Source organism: Bos javanicus, chromosome 4 (genome assembly GCF_032452875.1).
Source record: "Bos javanicus breed banteng chromosome 4, ARS-OSU_banteng_1.0, whole genome shotgun sequence".
In the NCBI taxonomy this organism is placed as follows: domain Eukaryota; kingdom Metazoa; phylum Chordata; class Mammalia; order Artiodactyla; family Bovidae; genus Bos; species Bos javanicus.
Window position 1 is genome coordinate 106,308,947 of NC_083871.1, and position 19,883 is coordinate 106,328,829.

Below are 19,883 nucleotides of genomic sequence, written 5' to 3' on the forward strand. Positions count from 1 at the left end.
AGGAATTATCTCTGGAGTAAAATATACATGAAACATACAAACTACTGTAAGGAAAGGTTACAACACTTTGTAAGACTTATGGCTGTTCAGACCATGTCCAAGAAATCTGTCCAAGCCATCTCCCTGTTCTAATCAACTTTGATTTGAGCCTCTAGGGGAAGAGGCATGGCCGCCATGTGACAGGTTGGCTCCAGGGCCTGGCAGGGACAGTGACATCTCAGAAGGACTCCCTGGAAAGCCCCTCTCCGCTCTCATCCACACTCGGACCAGAGGGCCCGCCGCCTGCCCCGCCCCAGCCATGAGCCCCTGCCTCCTGGGCTGTGTGGTCTTCTGTCTCCTGCAGGCAGGTGAGTCCTGGGGGCAGGGTCCCCTTCGGGGTGCCAGCACTAAGCCTGTCCACTGTGACTGCAGCATCAGTCCTCCTTCTCCACAGGGGCGGTCCATGCTGGTGTCACTCAGGACCCCAGATTCCAGATTGTGAGGAGAGGACAGAGCACGACACTGACATGTACTCAGGATCTGGGTCATAACTATAGGTACTGGTACCGACAAGACCTGGGACACGGGCTGAGGCTGATCTATTATTCTGCTGGGCCTACCACAACAGAGATAGGAGACGTGCCCAACGGGTACAGAGTCTCCAGATCAAGCAAAGAGAACATTCCTCTCACGCTGGAGTCTGCCAACCGCTCCCAGACATCTGTGTACTTCTGTGCCAGCAGGTACTCCACAGTGCTGCATGGCCACCTCCCCTCTGTGCAAAAAGACAGGGTGTCCAAGTGAAAGCTCCTAGCACCGGGAGCCTCAGGACTTGGTTAGCCATGTGCCTGCAGTGTGACCCTAGGTGTGTGGACTAGGCTGACCCAAACTTCACTCAGGGACTCCGAGACATATGTCCACCATCCATCTCTGTCTTTCCCCTGCATCCTCCCTGTGAACCAAGAAGATGTTTCTCCAGCTCTGACTGCTAGTCATCACCTGAGCCTGAGACCTCCAGGAGGGAAGGTTGCTGGTAAATTAGATAAAAACAGATCACCTTGTCTCACTTCAATGATTCTGTCTGGAAGGCTCTGCCCGATTGGCTCTCACGTGGTCTCCGCTCTTGCCCACCTTTCTTGGGTGGGCAGGACATTCCTCTCCTCACCTCCCTGGCCCCCTCTACCACACCCATGCTGCTCGTCCATCATCCGGGTCATGTCCCTTCCCAAGTCACACGGAAGCCTTTAAAGTGCCCTCTCCACATGGTCTGCTTTGAGCAAGTTGTCTGGAGTCATCAAAGAGAAATCAGCTTCAGTTAATTATCAATTATCCAAATCTCATGTGAGTCCATCTGAAGGAGAGACTGGCTTTCTATGTACATCCTCCCGCCCCCGACTTCCTCAGCATCTCACCTAACCGCAGCCAGCTTGGCATCACCTCCCTCATCAAAATCTTCTCAAAGTCAAAATGTATCTTCCATTGCCCCATTATATCAAGATTTCATAAGTGCAGAAATATATGAGCTCGTATATATAAAACCTCTTTACAAAATGTATCAACTAGAATTTGGAAATGCTTAATTTATACAAGACATCTGGAAATACATGTATCCGATTAATCAGAGGTAGGTATGGAATACAGGTTTCCAGGCAGATTCGTGTGAAATCCTCAGAGTGTTTATTTTATGGCGATTATTTCCATCTTAGCTAAGTACCATCATTGCAGTGGTGCAGCGATTCTTTCCTTCTTAGTAACAATATCAGATCATTGAGTCTTCAACTTCCAGAGGCTAAGAGTAGATTTGAAGATGAACCCTAATTCAGCCAGTATGGGAAGGCAGTAGAACACAAGAATGTGTGTGTGTGAGTGTGTGTGTGTGTGTGTGAGTAAGTGTGTGTGTGTGAGTAAGTGTGTGGGAGAGTGTGTGAGTGTGTATTAAGCTTGTGGGGGTGTGTACCCTTTAGGCAGAGGACACAAATCCATGAGGCTGTGAACCACTGGCAAGTAGGAGGCACTGTGGGCCCTTGTAACCAGGTGAGCTGGAGGGGTTGAGGGTCACCCAGCAGAGGGAGCTTTAGGGAACCTTAACTACATGCCTGTGTCAGGGAACAGGCTCGAGTTCCCTGAGTGATCCTGGGACACATGGAGCCAGCACAGACTCCTCTGTGCCAGGGAAGTGGGGACGTGCCTGGAGCTTCAGGATGTACTCCGGGGGGCCTGCATGGGAAGTGGAGGGTGAGGGTTCCGGGCGGCTGCTGAGGGCTTGGTGACGAGTGTCAGGAAGGAGCAGAGAGGGGAGAACAAGCCATATTGCGGACATAAGGAGACATGGGGGGAGTGCACACTTCAAACCCGCCCTTTGCTGAGTGGCTGTGCAGCACAGGGAAGGGCACAGAGGAGCTGGCCCTGCATATTGGTAAGGGGTCCAGATTGGACAAGGGCAGCCTGCAGAGACACAGAGCAGTGAGGTCATAGGCAAATGCTCCAATCAGGGAAGCAGGAGGGTCAGCACTTTACACCACACACCCAAGGAGCCCCGCCCCAGCCAGCAGCAGTCTTGGGTTCCTGATGCGGCCATGTGCTCCAGGCTCCTCAGCTGTGTGACTCTCTGCGTCCTGGGAGCAGGTGAGTCCTGGACACAGTGTGGGAGCTTCTGAGATGTCTTTGCCTCCCTGAGATAGAAGCCTGGCAATGAGGGCTGCAGCAGGAGGCTTCCCTGTGCTCTGCCCTCAGCTTCCTTCTGTCTCCTCCCCAACAGGCCTGGTGGATTCTGGGGTCACCCAGACCCCCAAATACCTGATCAAATCAAGAAAGCAGCAAGTGATTCTGAGATGTTCCCCTGAATCTGGACACCGCTCTGTGTACTGGTACCAACAGGTCCTGGGCCAGGGCCCCCAATTCCTCATTCAGTATTACAACACGCAAGAGAATGAGAAAGGAAATATATCAGATCGATTCTCAGGAAAACAGTTCAGTGACTCTAGCTCTGAGCTGAACTTGACTTCCTTGGAGCTGACGGACTCAGCCGTGTATCTCTGTGCCAGTAGCCAAGACACAGCCCTGCATGATCAGGTGCCTCTGGGACAAAAACTCTCCTGCCCCAGCTCAGGAAGTGGTGGTGAGCGTGTTGGCTGCCAGTGTGCCAAGCCCAGTCTCTGCTAGAGCAGTAGATTTTCCCAGACATTCATTTCTTGATATGTTTTAATGCTCACCAAGATCATGCAAGATAAGTATTATTTTAACTGCTTATACATCTGAGGCGATGTGAATTGCCCAGATCTCATACTTCATAGCTGTTACAGCTAGGATTGCAGCTCCGGTTTCTTCTCAACACTTGTGGTTCCTTTCCTCATGGAAAGGTCTCCATACAGAAAAAGTTATATATGTGTATTGGGTTATGTGTAAGACGATACATTTTGGGGCTCTATGATATGAATTGTTATTCAGTGAATGGCAGCCACGCATCACAAGGAGGTATTCCCGTGAAAAGAATGTCTCAAATAAAAAAGAGTGTTTTTCCCTTATGCTGGTGTGGGCCCCATCTTGCCATTTCGCTCCTAAGTCTGCCTTCCTTTTTGCCAATACGTCATCCTGTGCTGGGCAAACAACTTCTCTCCACCCAGAAAGGTGGGTCATAGGCCTGAGGGCGCTCTGCTTGCTCACTCTCCTGACATGGGAAGCAGGGGTTCCTGTGAACATGAAGGAGCTGTACCTACGTTTGGCTGGTGGACTGTCTGTCAGTGAGAGGATAAGAACAGATCGAAACAATTCCACAAATGTTGATGAACCTGTGATGAGGTTGGGAGCAGAAACCTAGAGAAACATGGTAGGTGGAGGGCCATTCTCAGGACTGCGATCAATTAAAGCAGAAATAGGCCTTAAATTCCTACTGGGACACATATCATAAAGGAGAGCAGGAAGCTAGAGGGAATTTCCCAAGATGCAGAGCTATAGACAAATTAAAGTAATATACACATTTATGAAAAATTATTTCTGGAATAAAGTATAGATAAAATCTCAAACTGTTTACAGAAAGGTTACAACAACTTGTAAGGCTCAAGTCCATTGATCTGGACGGGTTTTCCTGTTGTGAACTCTTTATTCAGGTTCATTTCTGATTTGAGCCCCAGGGGGAAGGGGCGTGACCCCTGAGTGACAGATTGGCTCTGGGGCCTGGCAGGGACAGTGACATCTCAGAAGGACTCCCTGGAGAGCCCTTCTCCCCTCTCATCCACACACACTCCAGAGGGCCCTCCTCCTGCCCCGCCCGGCCATAAGCCCCTGCCTCCTGGGCTGTGTGGTCTTCTGGCTCCTGCAGGCAGGTGAGTCCTGGGGGGCAGGGTTCCCTTCGGGGTGCCAGCACTAAGCCTGTCCACTGTGACTGCAGCATGGCTCCTCCTTCTCCACAAGGGCGGTCCATGCTGGTGGCTCTCAGGACCCCAGATTCCAGGTCGTGAGGAGAGGACAGAGCACGACACTGAGATGTACTCAGGATCTGAGCCACGATTATATGTAATGGTACTGAAAAGACCTGGGACATGGGCTAAGACTGATCCATTACTCAGATGGCCCTCCCACCACGGAACAAGGAGACGTGCCCGAAGGCTACAGCATCTCCAGATCAAGCACAGAGAACTTCCCTCTCACCCTGGAGTCTGCCAACCTCTCCCAGACATCTGTGTACTTCTGCGCCAGCAGTTACTCCACGGCGCTGCACGGCCACCTCCTCTCTGTGCAAAAAGACAGGGGGTCCAAATGAAAGCTTCTAGCACCGGGAGCTTCAGGGCTTGGTTAGCCATGTGCCTGCAGTGTGACCCTAGGTGTGTGGACTAGGTTGACCCAAACCTCACTCAGGCACTCTGAGACATGTGTCCACCATCCATCTGTCTTTTCCCTGCATCCTCCCTGTGAACCAAGAAGATGTTTCTCCAGCTCTGACTGCTAGTCATCACCTGAGCCTGAGACCTCCAGGAGGGAAGGTTGCTGGTAAATTAGATAAAAACAGATCACCTTGTCGCACTTCAATGCTTCTCTCTGGAAGGTTCTCCCCAACTGGCTCTCATGTAGTCTCCGTTCTTGCCCATCTTTCTTGGGTGGGCAGGACATTCCTCTCCTCACCTCCCTGGCCCCCTCTACCACTCCCATGCTGCTCCTCCCTCATCCGGGTCATGTCCCTTCCCAAGTCACACGGAAGCTTTTAAAGTGCCCTCTCCACATGGTCTGCTTTGAGCAAGTTGTCTGGAGTCATCAAAGAGAAATCAGCTTCAGTTAATTATCAATTATCTGAATCTCATGTGAGTCCATCTGAAGGAGAGACTGGCTTTCTATGTATATCCTCCCGCCCCCGACTTCCTCAGCATCTCACATAACCTTGGCCATCTTGGCACCACCTCCCTCATCAAAATCTTCTCAAAGTAAAAATATATCTTCCATTGCCCCATTATATCAAGATTTTATAAATAAGTGAAGAAATATAAAAGTTCGTATATATAAAAACTCTTTACAAAATGTATCAACTAGAATTTGGAAATGCTTAATTTATACAAGACATCTAGAAATACATGTATCTGATTAATCAGAGGTAGGTATGGAATTCAGGTTTCCAGGAGATTCACGTGAGATCCTCAGAGTGTTTATTTTATGGCGATTATTTCCATCTTGGCTAAGTACCATCTTTGCAGTGGTGCAGCGATTCTTTCCTTCTTAGTAACAATGTCGGATCATTGAGTCTTCAACTTCCAGAGGCTAAGAGTAGATTTGAAGATGAACCCTAATCCAGCCAGGATGGGAAGGCAGTAGAACACTGGAATGTGAGTGTGTGAGTGTGTGTATGTGTGAGTGTGAATGTGTATTAAGCTTGTGGGGTTTCTGTACCCTTTAGACAGAGGACGCAAATCCATGAGACTGTGAACCACTCTGGCAAGCAGGAGGCACTGTGGGCCCTTGTAACCAGGTGAGCTGGAGGGGTTGAGGGTCACCCAGCAGAGGGAGCTTTAGGGAACCTTAACTACACGCCTGTGTCAGGGAACAGGCTTGAGTTCCCTGAGTGATCCTGAGACACATGGAGCCAGCACAGGCTCCTCTGTGCCAGGGAAGTGGGGACGTGCCTGGAGCTTCGGGATGTACTCAGGGGGGCCTGCATGGGAAGTGGAGGGTGAGGGGTCCAGGCGGCTGCTGAGGACTTGGTGACGAGTGTCAGGAAGGAGCAGAGAGGGGAGAACAAGCCATATTGTGGACATATGGAGACATGGGGAGAGTGGACACTTCAAACCCACCCTTTGCTGAGGGGCTGTGCAGCACAGGGAAGGGCACAGAGGAGACAGCCCTGGGTCCTGCCAAGAGGTCAGTGGACAAAGGCAGCCTGCAGAGACCCAGAGCAGTGAGGTCATAGGCAAATGCTCCAATCAGGGAAGCAGGAGGGTCAGTGCCTTACATCACTCACCCCAGGAGACCCTCCCCCAGCTAGTGGTAGTCCTGGGTTCCTGATGCTGCCATGGGCTCCAGGCTCCTCTGCTGTGTGACCCTCTGCCACCTGGGAGCAGGTGAGTCCTGGATACAGTGTGGGAGCTTCTGAGATGTCTTTGCCTCCCTGAGATAGAAGCCTGGTGACGAGGGCTGCAGCAGGAGGCTTCCCCTGTGCTCTGCCCTCAGCTTCCTAGTCTGCACCCTAACTGGCCTGGTGGATTCTGGAGTCACCCAGACCTCCAAGTACCGGATCAAATCAAGAAAACAGCAAGTGATACTGAGATGTTCCCCTGAATCTGGACACCACTCTGTGTACTGGTACCAACAGGCCCTGGGCCAGGGCCCCCAATTACTTGTTAGTATTACAACAGGGAAATGATACAAAAAGGAAAGATATCAGATCGATTCTCAAGAAAACAGTTCAATGACTTTCGCTCTGAGCTGAACTTGACTTCCTTGAAGCTAACAGACTCAGCCGTGTATCTCTGTGCCAGCAGCCAAGACACAGCCCTGCATGATCAGGGGCCTCTGGGACAAAAACATTCCTGCCTCAGCTCAGGAAGCGGTGGTGAGCATGTCGACTGCCTGCCTTCCTGGCCCAGGCCAGGCAGAGTGGACAGTCTTCCCCAGATATTCATTTCTTGATATGTTTTAATGCTCACAAAGATCATGCAAGGTAGGTATTATTTTAACTGTTTATACATCTGAGTGAACATGAATCGCCCAGATCTCATACTTCATATTGTTATAGCAAGGACTCTGACTCAAGTCTGTTTTCAACACTTGTGGTCTCTTTTCCCCAATGAAACTGTCTCCCTACAGAACAAATTAGATATGCATATGGGTTACATGAAACAAGATAGAATTTGGGGCTCTATGATATGAATTGTTATTCCTGAATGGCAGCCACGGATCACAAGGAGGTATTCCCATGGGTGGAATGTCTCAAATAAAAACAGCATTTTTCATTACCCTGGCGTCTGCACCTCCCTCCATGTCCCTCCTAAGTCTGCATTCCTTTGTGTCAATACACCATCCTGTGCTGGGCAACCAGCTTCTCTCCACCCAGAAAGGTGGGTCACAGGCCCGAGGGGGCTCTGCTTATCCCTCCCCTGAGATGGGAGGCCCTGGATCCTGTGAACATGAAGGACTGTACCTGCTTTGGCTGGTGGACTGTCTTGTCAGTGAATTGATAAGAAATAGACCCAACAAGTCCTCAAATGTTGATGAGCTTGCGATGAGGTTGGGAACAGATCCCTGGATAAACATGGTGGGTGGAGGGACGTTCTCATGTCTGTGGTCAATTAAAGTGGAAACAGGCCTTGAAGTCCTCTTGGGACACATGAGTTGTAAGGGCAGCAGGAAGCCAGAAGGATTCCGCAAGATTAAAAACTACAGAAATATGCACATATATAAACGTAATACATATATTAATGAAAAATTATGTCTGGTCTAGAACATACCAAAAATTTAACCAGTTTTACGAAAAGGTTACATCAACTTGGAAGGCTTACGTCCGTTGAGCTAGATAGGTCTCCCTGTTATGAACTGTTCACGCAGGTTTGATAGCTTATGCTGAAAGGTGTCGGATTCATGATCTCGGAAGAAGACTTACCTTTGGGACCAGGGACTAGTCTTCACCACCCAAGAGCTTTAGTGTAGCTGAGTTTTATTAAAGTATGAAAAGGGACAAGGAAAGCTTCTCTCATAGACATTGGAAGCGGAGGGAGAGCATCCCCACTTGCTAGTCTAGTCAAGGTCTTATATATTTTATCAGCCCCACTCACAACATACATCTTAAATTAACAAGATTAGAACTGACAATAGAAAGGTCTCACCAAACCCACTTCCACAATATACATCTTAAGATAGCAAGATTAGTCAGAAGGTTCTTGTTAAGGAGAAACAAGCAATGTCCTCGAGCAAGATACCTTGCTATATTGACCAAACACAGCAATGTAGAAAAAATGTTTGTTCTTTTCTCCTTGAGAGTCTCGGACTCCTTTTGCCTTCTCCAGGACTCTGGATTCCTTTCTCTTCCTGGGGGACCCTGGACTTCTTATCAACTTGCCTAGGAATTGACTCTCTGAGGTTCATCTTTGATTTGAGTCTCTAAGGGAAGGGGCGTGGTCCCCAAGTGACAGGTTGGCTCTGGGGCCTGGCAGAGACAGTGACATCTCAGAAGGACTCCCTGGAGAGCCCCTCTCCCCTCTCATCCACACTCAGACCAGAGGGCCCTCCGCTAGCCCTGCCCCCGCCATGAGCCTAGGCCTCCTGGGCTATGTGGTCTTTTGTTTCCTGCAGGCAGGTGAGTCCTGGGGGGCAGGGTCCCCTTCGGGGGTGCCAGCACTAAGCCTATCTGCTGTGACTGCAGTATCGGTCCTCCTTCTCCACAGGGGCGGTCCATGCTGGTGTCTCTCAGACCCCAGATTCCAGGTCGTGAGGAGAGGACCGAGCATGACACTGAAATGTACTCAGGATCTGGGTCATGACTGCATGTACTGGTACCGACAAGACCTGCGACACGGGCTGAGGCTGATCCATTACTCAGCTGGTGTGTCCACTAGCGAGCCAGGAGGTGTGCCCGATGGCTACAGCGTCTCCAGATCAAGCACAGAGAACTTCCCTCTAATGCTGGAGTCTGCCAACCGCTCCCAGACATCTGTGTACTTCTGCACTAGCAGTTACTCCACGGCAATGCAGGGTCACCTCCCCTCTGTGCAAAAGACAGGAGTCCACGTGCAGGCTCCTAGCACCGGGAGCCTCAGGGCTTTGTTAGCCAGGTGCCTGCAGTCTGACCCTGGGTATGCGGGGGAGACTGGCTCGAACCTCACTGCCCGGCCTGGGGACCTTGTGGGACCATCCATCTCTGTCTTTCCTCTGCAGCCTCCATGTGAACCAGGAAAATGCTTCCCCAGCTCTGACTCCTAGTCATCACATGAGCCTGAGACCTAGGAGGGAAGGTTGTTGGATAAATTAGATACATCTAGACACTCTTGTCTCACCTCAGGCAGCTCATTTCTGGCTTTCTGGAGGTTCTCCCACAGTCTGGTTCTCACCTGGTCTAGGCTGGCTCTTGTCCACCTTTCCCAGGCGGGCAGGACATTCCTCTCCACACCTCGCTGCATCAGCTCCCTGGCCCTCTCTACTACAGCCACACTGCTCCTCCTTCATCTGGGTCAGGTCCCTTCCCAAGTCACAGGGAGGCTTTTAAAGTGGTCACTCCATGTGGTCTGTATTCAGCAAGATGTATGGAGTCATCAAAGAGAAACATCACCTATCATCCCAAAACTCAGGTGAGCCCATCTGAAGGAGGACAGATTGCCTTTGTGTGTTCTCGACATGCACCCCCGCCTCCCGACATCCTTAGCAGCTCACCTAACCTAGGCCAGGTTGGGACTACCTGGAATGCTCATCAAAATCTTCTCAAAGTCAAAATATATCCTGCATCGCCCCCATTATATCATGATTTTATAAGTGCAGAAATAATTGAGTTCATATTTCTAAAACTTCTTTATGAAATGTATTATCTAGAATTTGATCTTTCTTAATTTAAATACAAAATCTGGAAATATATGCATCTGATTAATCAGAAGTAGTTATGGAATACATGCTTGTAGGCAGATTCACTTGAGATCCTCAGAGTATTTATTTTATGATCATATATTTCCATCTTAGCTAACGACCGTCATTGTCGTGGTGCCGCAGTTATTTCTTTCTTAGTAAGAAGTTCGGATCATACAGTCTTCTGCCTCCAGAGGCTGAGTGGATTTGAAGATCAACCCGTCAGCCAGGCGAGGAAGGCATGAGAACAGGAGTGTGTGTGTGTGTGTGTGTGTGTGTGTGTTCGGGGTGCCGGAATTTTTGTACCCTTGCTTTAACAGATAGGACTTCCCTCGTGGCTCAGGTGGTGAAGCATCGGCCTCCAATGAGGGAGACCTGGGTTCGATCCCTGGGTCGGGAAGATCCTCTGGTGAAGGAAATGGCAACTCACTCCAGTACACTTGCCTGGAGAATCCCATGGACAGCGGAGCCAGGGAGGTTACAGTCCATGCGGTTGCAAAGAGTAGGACAAGACTGAGTGACTAAGCTTTCTTTCTTTCTTTTAAACAAATGCTGCAAATCCATGAGACCCTTGACTTTGGCCACTTGGAGGCACTGTTCCATGATAAGCAGTGTGTGCTGGGAGGGTGTGAGAGTTACCCTGGGGAGGGCAGCTTAAGAGACCCTTGTCTATATCATGCCTGCATCTGGGAGCAGGTCTGAGTTCCCTGAGTGGTCTGGGGACACATGGAGCCAGCACAGACTCCTCACTGCCCAGGGAACTGGGAACATTCTTGAAACCTCAAGATGAACATAGGGGTTGTATCCTGCCTCAGCATGGGAGGTAGAGGTGAAGGGGTTGGGGTGGCTGGTGAGGGCCTGGTGGCTGGTGATGAGATTCAGGCAGCGTCAGGCAGAAGAGAACAAGGCATGTTGTGTGCGTATGGGACCAGGAGACGAGTCACCTCACACCCAGGCTTGCTGAGGGGCTGTCAGGGCAGGGAAGGGCACAGAGGAGCCAGCCCTGAGTATTGGTAAGGGGTCCAGTGGACAAGGGCAGCCTGATAGACACAGCAGTGACGTCATAGGCAAATGCTCCAATCAGGGAAGCAGGAGGGTCAGCACTCTACACCACTCACCCCAGGAGCCCCGCCCCCAGCCAGCAGCAGTGCCAATCCGTCATCCTGTGCTGGGCAACCAGCTTCTCTCCACCCAGAAAGGAGGGTCACAGGCCTGAGGCCTCTCCCGACATGGGAAGCGGGGGCTCCTGTGAACGTGAAGGAGCTGTACCTGCCTTTGGCAGGTGGACTGTCTATCAGTGAGTTGATAAGAACAGATCCAAACAATTCCTCAAATGTTGATGAGCCTTCAATGAGGTTGGGAGCAGAAACTTAGAGAAACATGGTAGGTGGAGGGACAGTCTCAGGGCTGTGATCAGTTAAAGCAGAAATGGGCCTTGAAGTCCTACTGGGACACATATCATAAAGGAGAGCAGGAAGCTAGAGGGAATTTCGAAAGATGCAGAGCTATAGAAATATGTAGATAAATTAAAGTAATATACACATTTATGAAGATTAACTTCGGAATAAAGTATAGATAAAACTGCACACTGTTTACAGAAAGGTTACAACAACTTGTGAGGCTGATGCCCATTAAGCCGGATGGGTCTCCATGTTGTGAACTCTTCACTCAGGTTCATTTCTGATTTGAGCCTCTGGGGGAAGGGGCGTGGCCCCTGAGTGACAGGTGGCTCTGGGGTCTGACAGGGACAGTGACATCTCAGAAGGACTCCCTGGAGAGCCCCTCTCCCCTCTCATCCACACTCAGACCAGAGGGCCCTCTGCCTGCCCCTCCCCCGCCATAAGCCCCTGCCTCCTGGGCTGTGTGGTCTTCTGTCTCCTGCAGGCAGGTGAGTCCTGGGGGGCAGGGTCCCCTTCAGAGTGCCAGCACTAAGCCTGTCCGCTGTGACTGCAGCATCGGTCCTCCTTCTCCACAGGGGCGGTCCATGCTGGTGTCACTCAGGACCCCAGATTCCAGGTCGTGAGGAGAGGACAGAGCGCGACACTGAAATGTACTCAGGATCTGGGTCATGACTCTATGTACTGGTACCGACAAGACCTGGGACACGAGTTGAGGCTGATCCATTACTCAGCTGGTGTGCACACTAGCGAGCCAGGAGACATGCCGGACGGGTACAGCTTCTCTAGATCAAACACAGAGAAATTTCCTCTCACGCTGAAGTCTGCCAACCGCTCCCAGACAGTTGTGTACTCTGTGCCCACAGTTACTCCACAGCGCTGCAGGGTCACCTGCTCTCTGTTGAAAAAGACAAAGGGCCCACATGCAGGATCCTAGCACTGGTAACCTAATGCCCTGGGGACCATGTGCCAGCAGTGTGACCCTGGATGTGTGACCTGGACAGGCCTGTATCTGATCCCAGGGACTCGCAGACACATGTCCACCATCAGTCTCTGTCTTTGCTTTGCATCCTCCCTGGATGCAGTTCAGACTGCATCCAGTTCTGACTAGTTCTGACTCTTCCTCATCAGCTTAAGACCTCCAGAAGGGAAGAATATTAGTAAATCAGATATATCTAGACCCTCTTGTCTCTCCCAGAACCTCATTGCTCTCTCTCTGGAACTTTCTCCCGCAGCCTAGCTCTCAAGTGCTCCCTGCTCTTGCCCACCAGAGGGGCGGGTCTTTCCTCCTTTACTGCCTTGGGCTCAGCTCCCCTGCCCTCTCTGTCCAGACACACTTCTCTCCCCTCATCTGGGTCAATTCCTTCCCATGACACAGGGATCTTTGTAACCAAGCATAAGCGGTCATGTTTGAGCAAGTTCTTAGGGTCATCAAAGAGAAAACAACCTCAGTTAATTGGAAACCATCCAAAATCCTTTGGGAGTCCATTCGCAGGAGGAGAGACAGGCGGGGTGTGTATGTTCTCCTTCCTGCCCCTCTTTCTTAGCATCTCAATTAACCTGGACCAGGTTTCCACCATTTACTTCAGAGAAATATTCTCAAAGTCAAAATATTTCCTCCACGGTATCTTATTGTATCAAGATTTACAAGTTCATAGGAAATAAATAGGTTAATACACATTTAAATAGGAAATCTGAAAATATATGCCTCTGATTAATCAGAAGTAGTTATGAAGACATGTTTGCAGGCAGATTCACTTGAGATCCTCTGAGCGTTTATTTTATGACATATATTTCCATTTTAGCTAACTACCATCATTGTAGTGGTGAAGCAACGATTTCCTTGTTAGGAAAACGGTCAGATCATACAGTCTTCTACCTCCAGAGGCTAAGAGTGGATTTGAAGATCAACCCTAATCAGCCAGGCTAGGAAGGCAGTAGAACAGATATGTGTGTGTGTATTCAGGGTGTGGGACATTTGAAACCTTGTTCAAACAGAGGCTGCAAATCCATGAGACCATGGACCTTCGGCCACTAGGAGGCACTGTGTTTCCATGGTAAGCAGGGTGCCCTGGGAGGGGTTGAGAGTCACCTGGGGAGGGCAGCTTAAGGGAACCTTGGCTACATGCCTGCACCTGGGAGCAGATTTGCGTTCCCTGAGTGGTCCTGGGACACATGGAGCCAGCACAGACTCCTCTCTGCTCAGGGAAGAGGGGTCGTCCCTGGAGCCTCAGGATGTGCCCAGGGGGCCATCTGTGGAGCAGCATGGGAAGGGGAGGGTGAGAAGTTGGGGTATCTAGTGAGGGCTGGGTGTCAGGCAGGGTCAGACAGAGCAGAACAAGAGTGTGTGGGCACATGGGACCAGGGGACGAAGCTCCCCTCACACCTATCCTTCCTGGAGGCTGTCAGGACAGGGAATGGCATAGAGGAGCCAGCCCTGGGTCCTGCCAAGGGGTCCTGGGGATAAGGGCAGCCTGCAGAGACATGGAGCAGTGACGTCATAGGCCAATGCTCCAATCAGGGAACAGGAGGGTCAGCACTTTACATCACTCACCCCAGGAGCCCTGCCTCCAGCCAGCAAGCAGTCCTGGGTCCTGATGCTGCCATGGGCTCCAGGCTCCTCTGCTGTGTGACTCTCTGCCTCCTGGGAGCAGGTGAGTCCTGGACACAGTGTGGGAGCCTCTGAGATGTCTTTGCCTCCCTGAGATAGAAGCCTGGTGATGAGGGCTGCAGCAGGAGGCTCCTCTGTGCTCTGTCCTCAGCTTCCTTCTGTCTCCTTCCCAACAGGTTTGGTGGATTCTGGGGTCACCCAGACCCCCAAATATCTGATCAAATCAAGAAAGCAGCAAGTGATACTGAGATGTTCCCCTGAGTCTGGACACCTCTCTGTGTACTGGTACCAACAGGCCCTGGGCCAGGGCCCCCAGTTCCTTATTCAGTATTATAATGGGAAAGAGAATGAGAAAGGAAACATGCCAGATCGATTCTCAGGTGAACAGTTCAGTGACTCTAGCTCTCAGATGAACCTGAATTCCTTGGAGCTGACAGACTCAGCCATGTATCTCTGTGCCAGCAGTGAAGACACAGCCCTGCATGATCAGGTGCCTGTGGGAGAAAAACACTTCTGCCCTAGCTCAGGAAGTGGTTGTGAGGGTGACTGCCTCCCTTCCAGGCCTAGATAGATCTGATAGACTCTCCCAGAAATTCTTCCTCTGCTCTGTTTTAATGCTCCCAAAGATCATGCTAGGTAAGTATTATTTTACCTGTTTATACATCTGAGAGGAACTGACTTGTCCACATCTTATATGTCATTGCTTTCTCAGCAAGGAATTTGATTCAAGCCTGTCCTCATCACTTTTGGTATTCGCCCCCATAAAACTGTCCCCCACATAGAATAAATAATACACAGAAACACACACACACACGCACACATACACACACACACACACACACATACTCACGTACATGTTTTAAAGCAATCGGCTCACATAGTTGTGAAGGCTGGTAAGTCCAAAAGCTGCAAGCGGGTCTGGTGCTACTGGAGACTGAGGGGAGCTGATGTTTAAGTTCAAAAGCAGAAGGACTAACGGTCCAGTGTGAAGGCCATCGGCTGACAATTATCTCTTACTTGGGGGAGGATCAGTGTTTTCGTCTATTCATCTCTTCACCTGGTTCCATGAAGGCCACTGACATTATGGAGGGTCATCTGCTTTACGAATTAAAATGTTAATCTAATCTATTATTAAAACATACATATTCACATGTTGAAAGTGAAGTCGCTCAGTCGTGTCTGACTTTTTGCGACTCCATGGACTGTAGCCCACGAGGCTCCTCCATCCATGGAATTTTCTAGGTAAGAATATTGGAGTGGGTTGCCATTTCCTTCTCCAGGGCATCTTCCCGACCCAGCGATTGAACCCTGGTCTCCCACATTGTGGGCAGACGCTTTACCGTTTGAGCCAAAAAATATCCCTCTTTGGAGCACCCAAAAAATAAAGCTAAATATCCAAGACAGAGTCAAGTTGACATGTTATATTAGTCAGGACACCATCTTCCAGGGTTGCACAAGAATTTAATAAGCATGATCTCCCTGGCAGGTAACAGGAGTTTGGATTTCTTGACTCCCTTTGCTAATCTCTGACAGCCTCCTCTAGTGCTTCCTAGGTGCAAAAGTAGATATGGACACATTTTGACTTCAAACCCTATACTTGAAGACTTCAGATGTCATAGGAAAGAAAGTAATTATGCTTGCCAGTTCCATACATGAGATATACAGAGCATGTAACTTACCCTCAGGGGTTTTTTCATTAACTTTATTTCCATATGAATTATAGTTAACATTTGAATAATGTGCAGTTTGGGGGCCCTGAACCAGCCTTAACCCTGCTGTAAAATTTGTTTAAAATTCAGTCAACCCTGTTTGTGATTTCACATCCACAGATTCAACCAGCCACAGTTGTGTGGTACTGTGAAAAGTGAAAGTGAAAGTCACTCAATCGTGTCTGACTCTTTGCAACCCCATGGACTATACAGTCCACGAAATATAAATTCTCTCCAGGCCAGAGTACTGGAGTGGGTAGTCTTTCCCTTCTCCAGCAGATCTTCCCAACCCAGGGATCCAACTCAGGTCTCTCACACTGCAGGCAGATTCTTTACCAGATGAACAACAAAGTCTGTAGTTAGTATCTATTAAATTTTCCACACAAAACTGGATGCATGAAATTCAAAATCGTGTGGTCCAAGGGGTCCGCTGTATATACAGTAACATTACACACGGTACAGTGAACAGATGAATGGTTTTGATCAATCCATGTGTGTGTGCCCACGGAACGTTCACCTATAAAGGCTGAGAACATTTCATCACCAAAAATCCTCTGAGGCCCCATTCCCAGGCCTGTCTCCTTCCCTGACAACCAGCAGTATGATTTCTGTTGCCGTCATTTTTTTTTTTTAAGTCCTCTTTAGCCCAGAGCTAAATATTTAAGCGATTGCTCCTGGAAAGTATTATGGTTGAAGAAGTTCTTGAAAGCACGTGAGCACCATATCCATGTCAGGGACTATCCTATCTGGAGATGGATGGTTTGGAAAATGACCATCCAAAGGTCTTTTCTGCTGGTACAAGGTTTTTTTTTTTTTTTTTTTAATGCACTTTCATAAATTTCTTTTCTCGTGCACACATTATCTGAAATGATTTTATGATGCTATTTTGAGAGGAAGTCCTCTTCTCCTAGGAAATTCCTTTGAGGTCCCATGTGATATGCACACAGCAAGGCCTCCTGCTCACACACTGGTGCTGGGACTGAGCAGACAACCAGCAGCAGCAATTTGGTGAGCGATCATTTCATGTCAGGAGAAGGCTTGCCTTTGATTTGACCCCAGCGTCCAAGTCACAGGAGTTGAACTGAAAAGTCCCCCTTTCTGTAGTGGCCTGGCCTGGTCACTAGTCTCCTGCACTGTGGGTCTCACTGTCTCTTGGACCAGAGACATTCTGAGCACAGGTATGGATCCCGTGGACTTGCCAGGCCCCGATTCAAGGCTTTTTTTGGCTACAACATCGAGCTCATTCATTGCTTCTGACTTTGGTTTCTGCGTTTTTGTCTCTGAGGCCCAGGGAATGGTTAGTCACCCAGACTCCAGACGTGCAATCAGGTTCCATGGAAACCAGCTCATCAGGAGGTCACCACGGTCACACACTCATGACCAGGTGCATGATATTCAGGTTCAGAAATGATTGAGAATTTGAAAATCACAGCAGCAGAGTATGGCAGCTAGTGCAGGGTCCTCCTAAATGTGAGGTTTGTGCATGTGATACAGTCTGGAGCTCTAGGATATCGGTTACTGAATGGCTGCCCGCTTCACAAGGAAGTACCCCCATGCAATGGATGTCTCACGTAAAATCGGAGCATTTTTCCTTTACCCCGGGGTCAGCCATCTGTCCCGACATCCCTCCCACGTCTTCACTCCTTTGTGCCCACATGTCATCCGTGGTGCTGGGCAACCAGCTTCTCTCCTCAAAGCAAGCTGGGTCACAGGCCTGAGGCGGTTCGGCTTGCTGCTCCCCCACCCCTCAGACACGACGAGAAGCATGTGCTCAGGTGGACATGAAGGCACTGAGCCTGTGTGTGACAGGCACCCTGTCAGTCGGTGAATTAATAAGAAAGAGCCCAAGGATTCCTCAGGTGTCGATGAGCCTGCCCTAAGGTTAGGGAACCAGATTCTGGAATCTAGTGCTGCTTTTATTTCCTTCTTAGTAGAAATGTCTGATCATACAGTCTTTTACCTCCACAGGCTAAGACTACACTTGAAGATCAGCCCTAATTCATCCAGGCTGGGAAGGCAGCAGATGAGGGGTGTGTGTGTGTGTGTGTGTGTGTGTGTGACTAGGGGTTGAAAGTGTGGAGTGCGGGGAATTTGTATTCTTATTTTAGATGGAAGGCACAGATCCATGAAACCATTGGCCTCTAGGAGGCACTGTGGGCCCATGGTAAGCAGGGTGTGATGGAGGGGGTTGAGAGTCACCCTGGAGAGGGCAGCTTAGGGGAACCTTGGCTACATGCCTGCATCAGAAAGTAGGTTTGAGCTCCCTGAGTGGTCCAGACACGTGGACCCAGCACAGACTCCTCACTGCCCAGGGGAATGGGGACATGCCTGGAGCCTTAGGATATGCCCAGGGGATCTTCTCCTGGAGCAGCATGGGGAGTGGAGGGTGAAGGGATTAGTGTGGCTGGTGAGGGCTGGGTGATGAGTGTCAGGCAGGGACAGGAAGAGAAGAAAAAGGCATGTTATGGGCGTATGGGGACATGGGCACAGTGCTCGCTTCACACCCACCCTTGGCTGAGGGGCTGTGCAGAACAAGGAATGGCTTAGAGGAACCAGCCCTGGGTCCTGCCAAGGTGTCCAGTGACAAGGGCAGCCTGCAGAGGCACAGAGCAGTGATGTCATAGGCAAATGCTCCAATCAGGGAACAGGAGGGTCAGCACTTTACACCACTCACCCCAGGAGCCCCGCCCCCAGCCAGCAGTGGTCCTGGGTTCCTGATGCTGCCATGGGCTCCAGGCTCCTCTGCTGTGTGACTCTCTGCCTCCTGGGAGCAGGTGAGTCCTGGACACAGTGTGGGAGTTTCTGAGATGTCTTTGCCTCCCTGAGATAGAAGTCTGGCAATGAAGGCTGCATCAGGAGGCTTCCCTGTGCTCTGTCCTCAGCTTCCTTGTCTCCTCCTCAACAGGCCTCGTGGATTCTGAAGTCACCCAGACCCCCAAGTACCTGATCAAATCAAGAAAACAGCAAGTGATACTGAGATGTTCCCCTGAGTCTGGACACAGATCTGTGTACTGGTACCAACAGGCCCTGGGACAAGGCCTCCAATTCCTCATTCAGTATTACAATAGGGCAGAGTATGAGAAAGGAAACATATCAGATCGATTCTCAGGAAAACAGTTCAGTGATGCTGCCTCTGAACTGAGCCTGACCCCCTTGGAGCTGACAGACTCAGCCGTGTATCTCTGTGCCAGCAGCCAAGACACAGCCCTGCATGATCAGGTGCCTCTGGGACAAAAACACTCCTGCCCCAGCTCAGGACATGGTGCCTGAGTGTCAGCTGCCAGCCTGCCAAGCCCAGTCTCTGGTAGAGCAAGAGACTTTGCCAGACATTCACTTCTTGATATGTTTTCAGGCTCACTAACGTCATCAAGGTAAGTACCATTTTAACTGTTTGTACATCTCAGGGGACGTGAGTTGCCCAGATCTCATACTTCATAAGTGTTACAGCGAGCATCCCGGCGCAAGTGTGTTCTCAACACCCGTGGTCCCTTCGCTCATGGAAGTGTGTACAGAGCAAGTTACATATACGCGTTGTGTTGTGTGGAACAAGATACAGTTCGGGGCTCTGTGATATGAACTGTTACTCAATGAATGGCAGCCACACTTCACAAGGAGGTATTCCCATGGGAGGAACGTCTCAAATAAAAACTGAGCATTTCTCATCACCCTGGCGTCTGCACCTCCCTCCACGTCCCTCCTGCATCTGTATTCCTTGGTGCCAAAACGTCATCCTGTGCCGGGCACCCAGCTTATCTCCACCCAGAAAGGTGGGTCACCGGCCTGAGGGGGCTCTGCTTGCTCCCTCCCCCCAACACGGGAATCACGGGCTGCTGTGAACATGTAGGAGCTGTACCTGCGTTTGACCGGTGGACTGTCTGTCAGTGAATTGATTAGAAGCAGACCAAAGAATTCCTCAAGTGTTGATGAGCCTGCAATGAGGTTGGGAGCAGAAAGCTGGAGAAACACGGTAGGTGGAGGGACTGTCTCAGGACTGTGGGCAATGTTGCGGAAAGGGAGCCTTGAAGTGCTGCTGCTAAGTCACTTCATCGTGTCCAACTCTGTGCGACCCCATAGACGGCAGCTCACCAGGTTCCCCCGTCCCTGGGATTTTCCAGGCAAGAACACTGGGCTGGGGTGCCATTGCCTTCTCGCTTGAAG

General features: G+C 50.2%; 2 gene segments (V, D, J or C); both read left to right on the forward strand.

The window, feature by feature from the left end:
• The first annotated feature begins 161 nt into the window (after positions 1–161).
• On the forward strand, positions 162–783 carry LOC133246916 (T cell receptor beta variable 6-6-like). The segment is given in 2 exon segments: positions 162–347; positions 434–783. Coding segments are annotated over 2 exon segments (399 nt in total).
• A 1,772-nt stretch (positions 784–2,555) lies between these two features.
• On the forward strand, positions 2,556–3,141 carry LOC133246917 (T cell receptor beta variable 9-like). The segment is given in 2 exon segments: positions 2,556–2,604; positions 2,738–3,141. Coding segments are annotated over 2 exon segments (453 nt in total).
• The last annotated feature ends 16,742 nt before the right edge of the window (positions 3,142–19,883 follow it).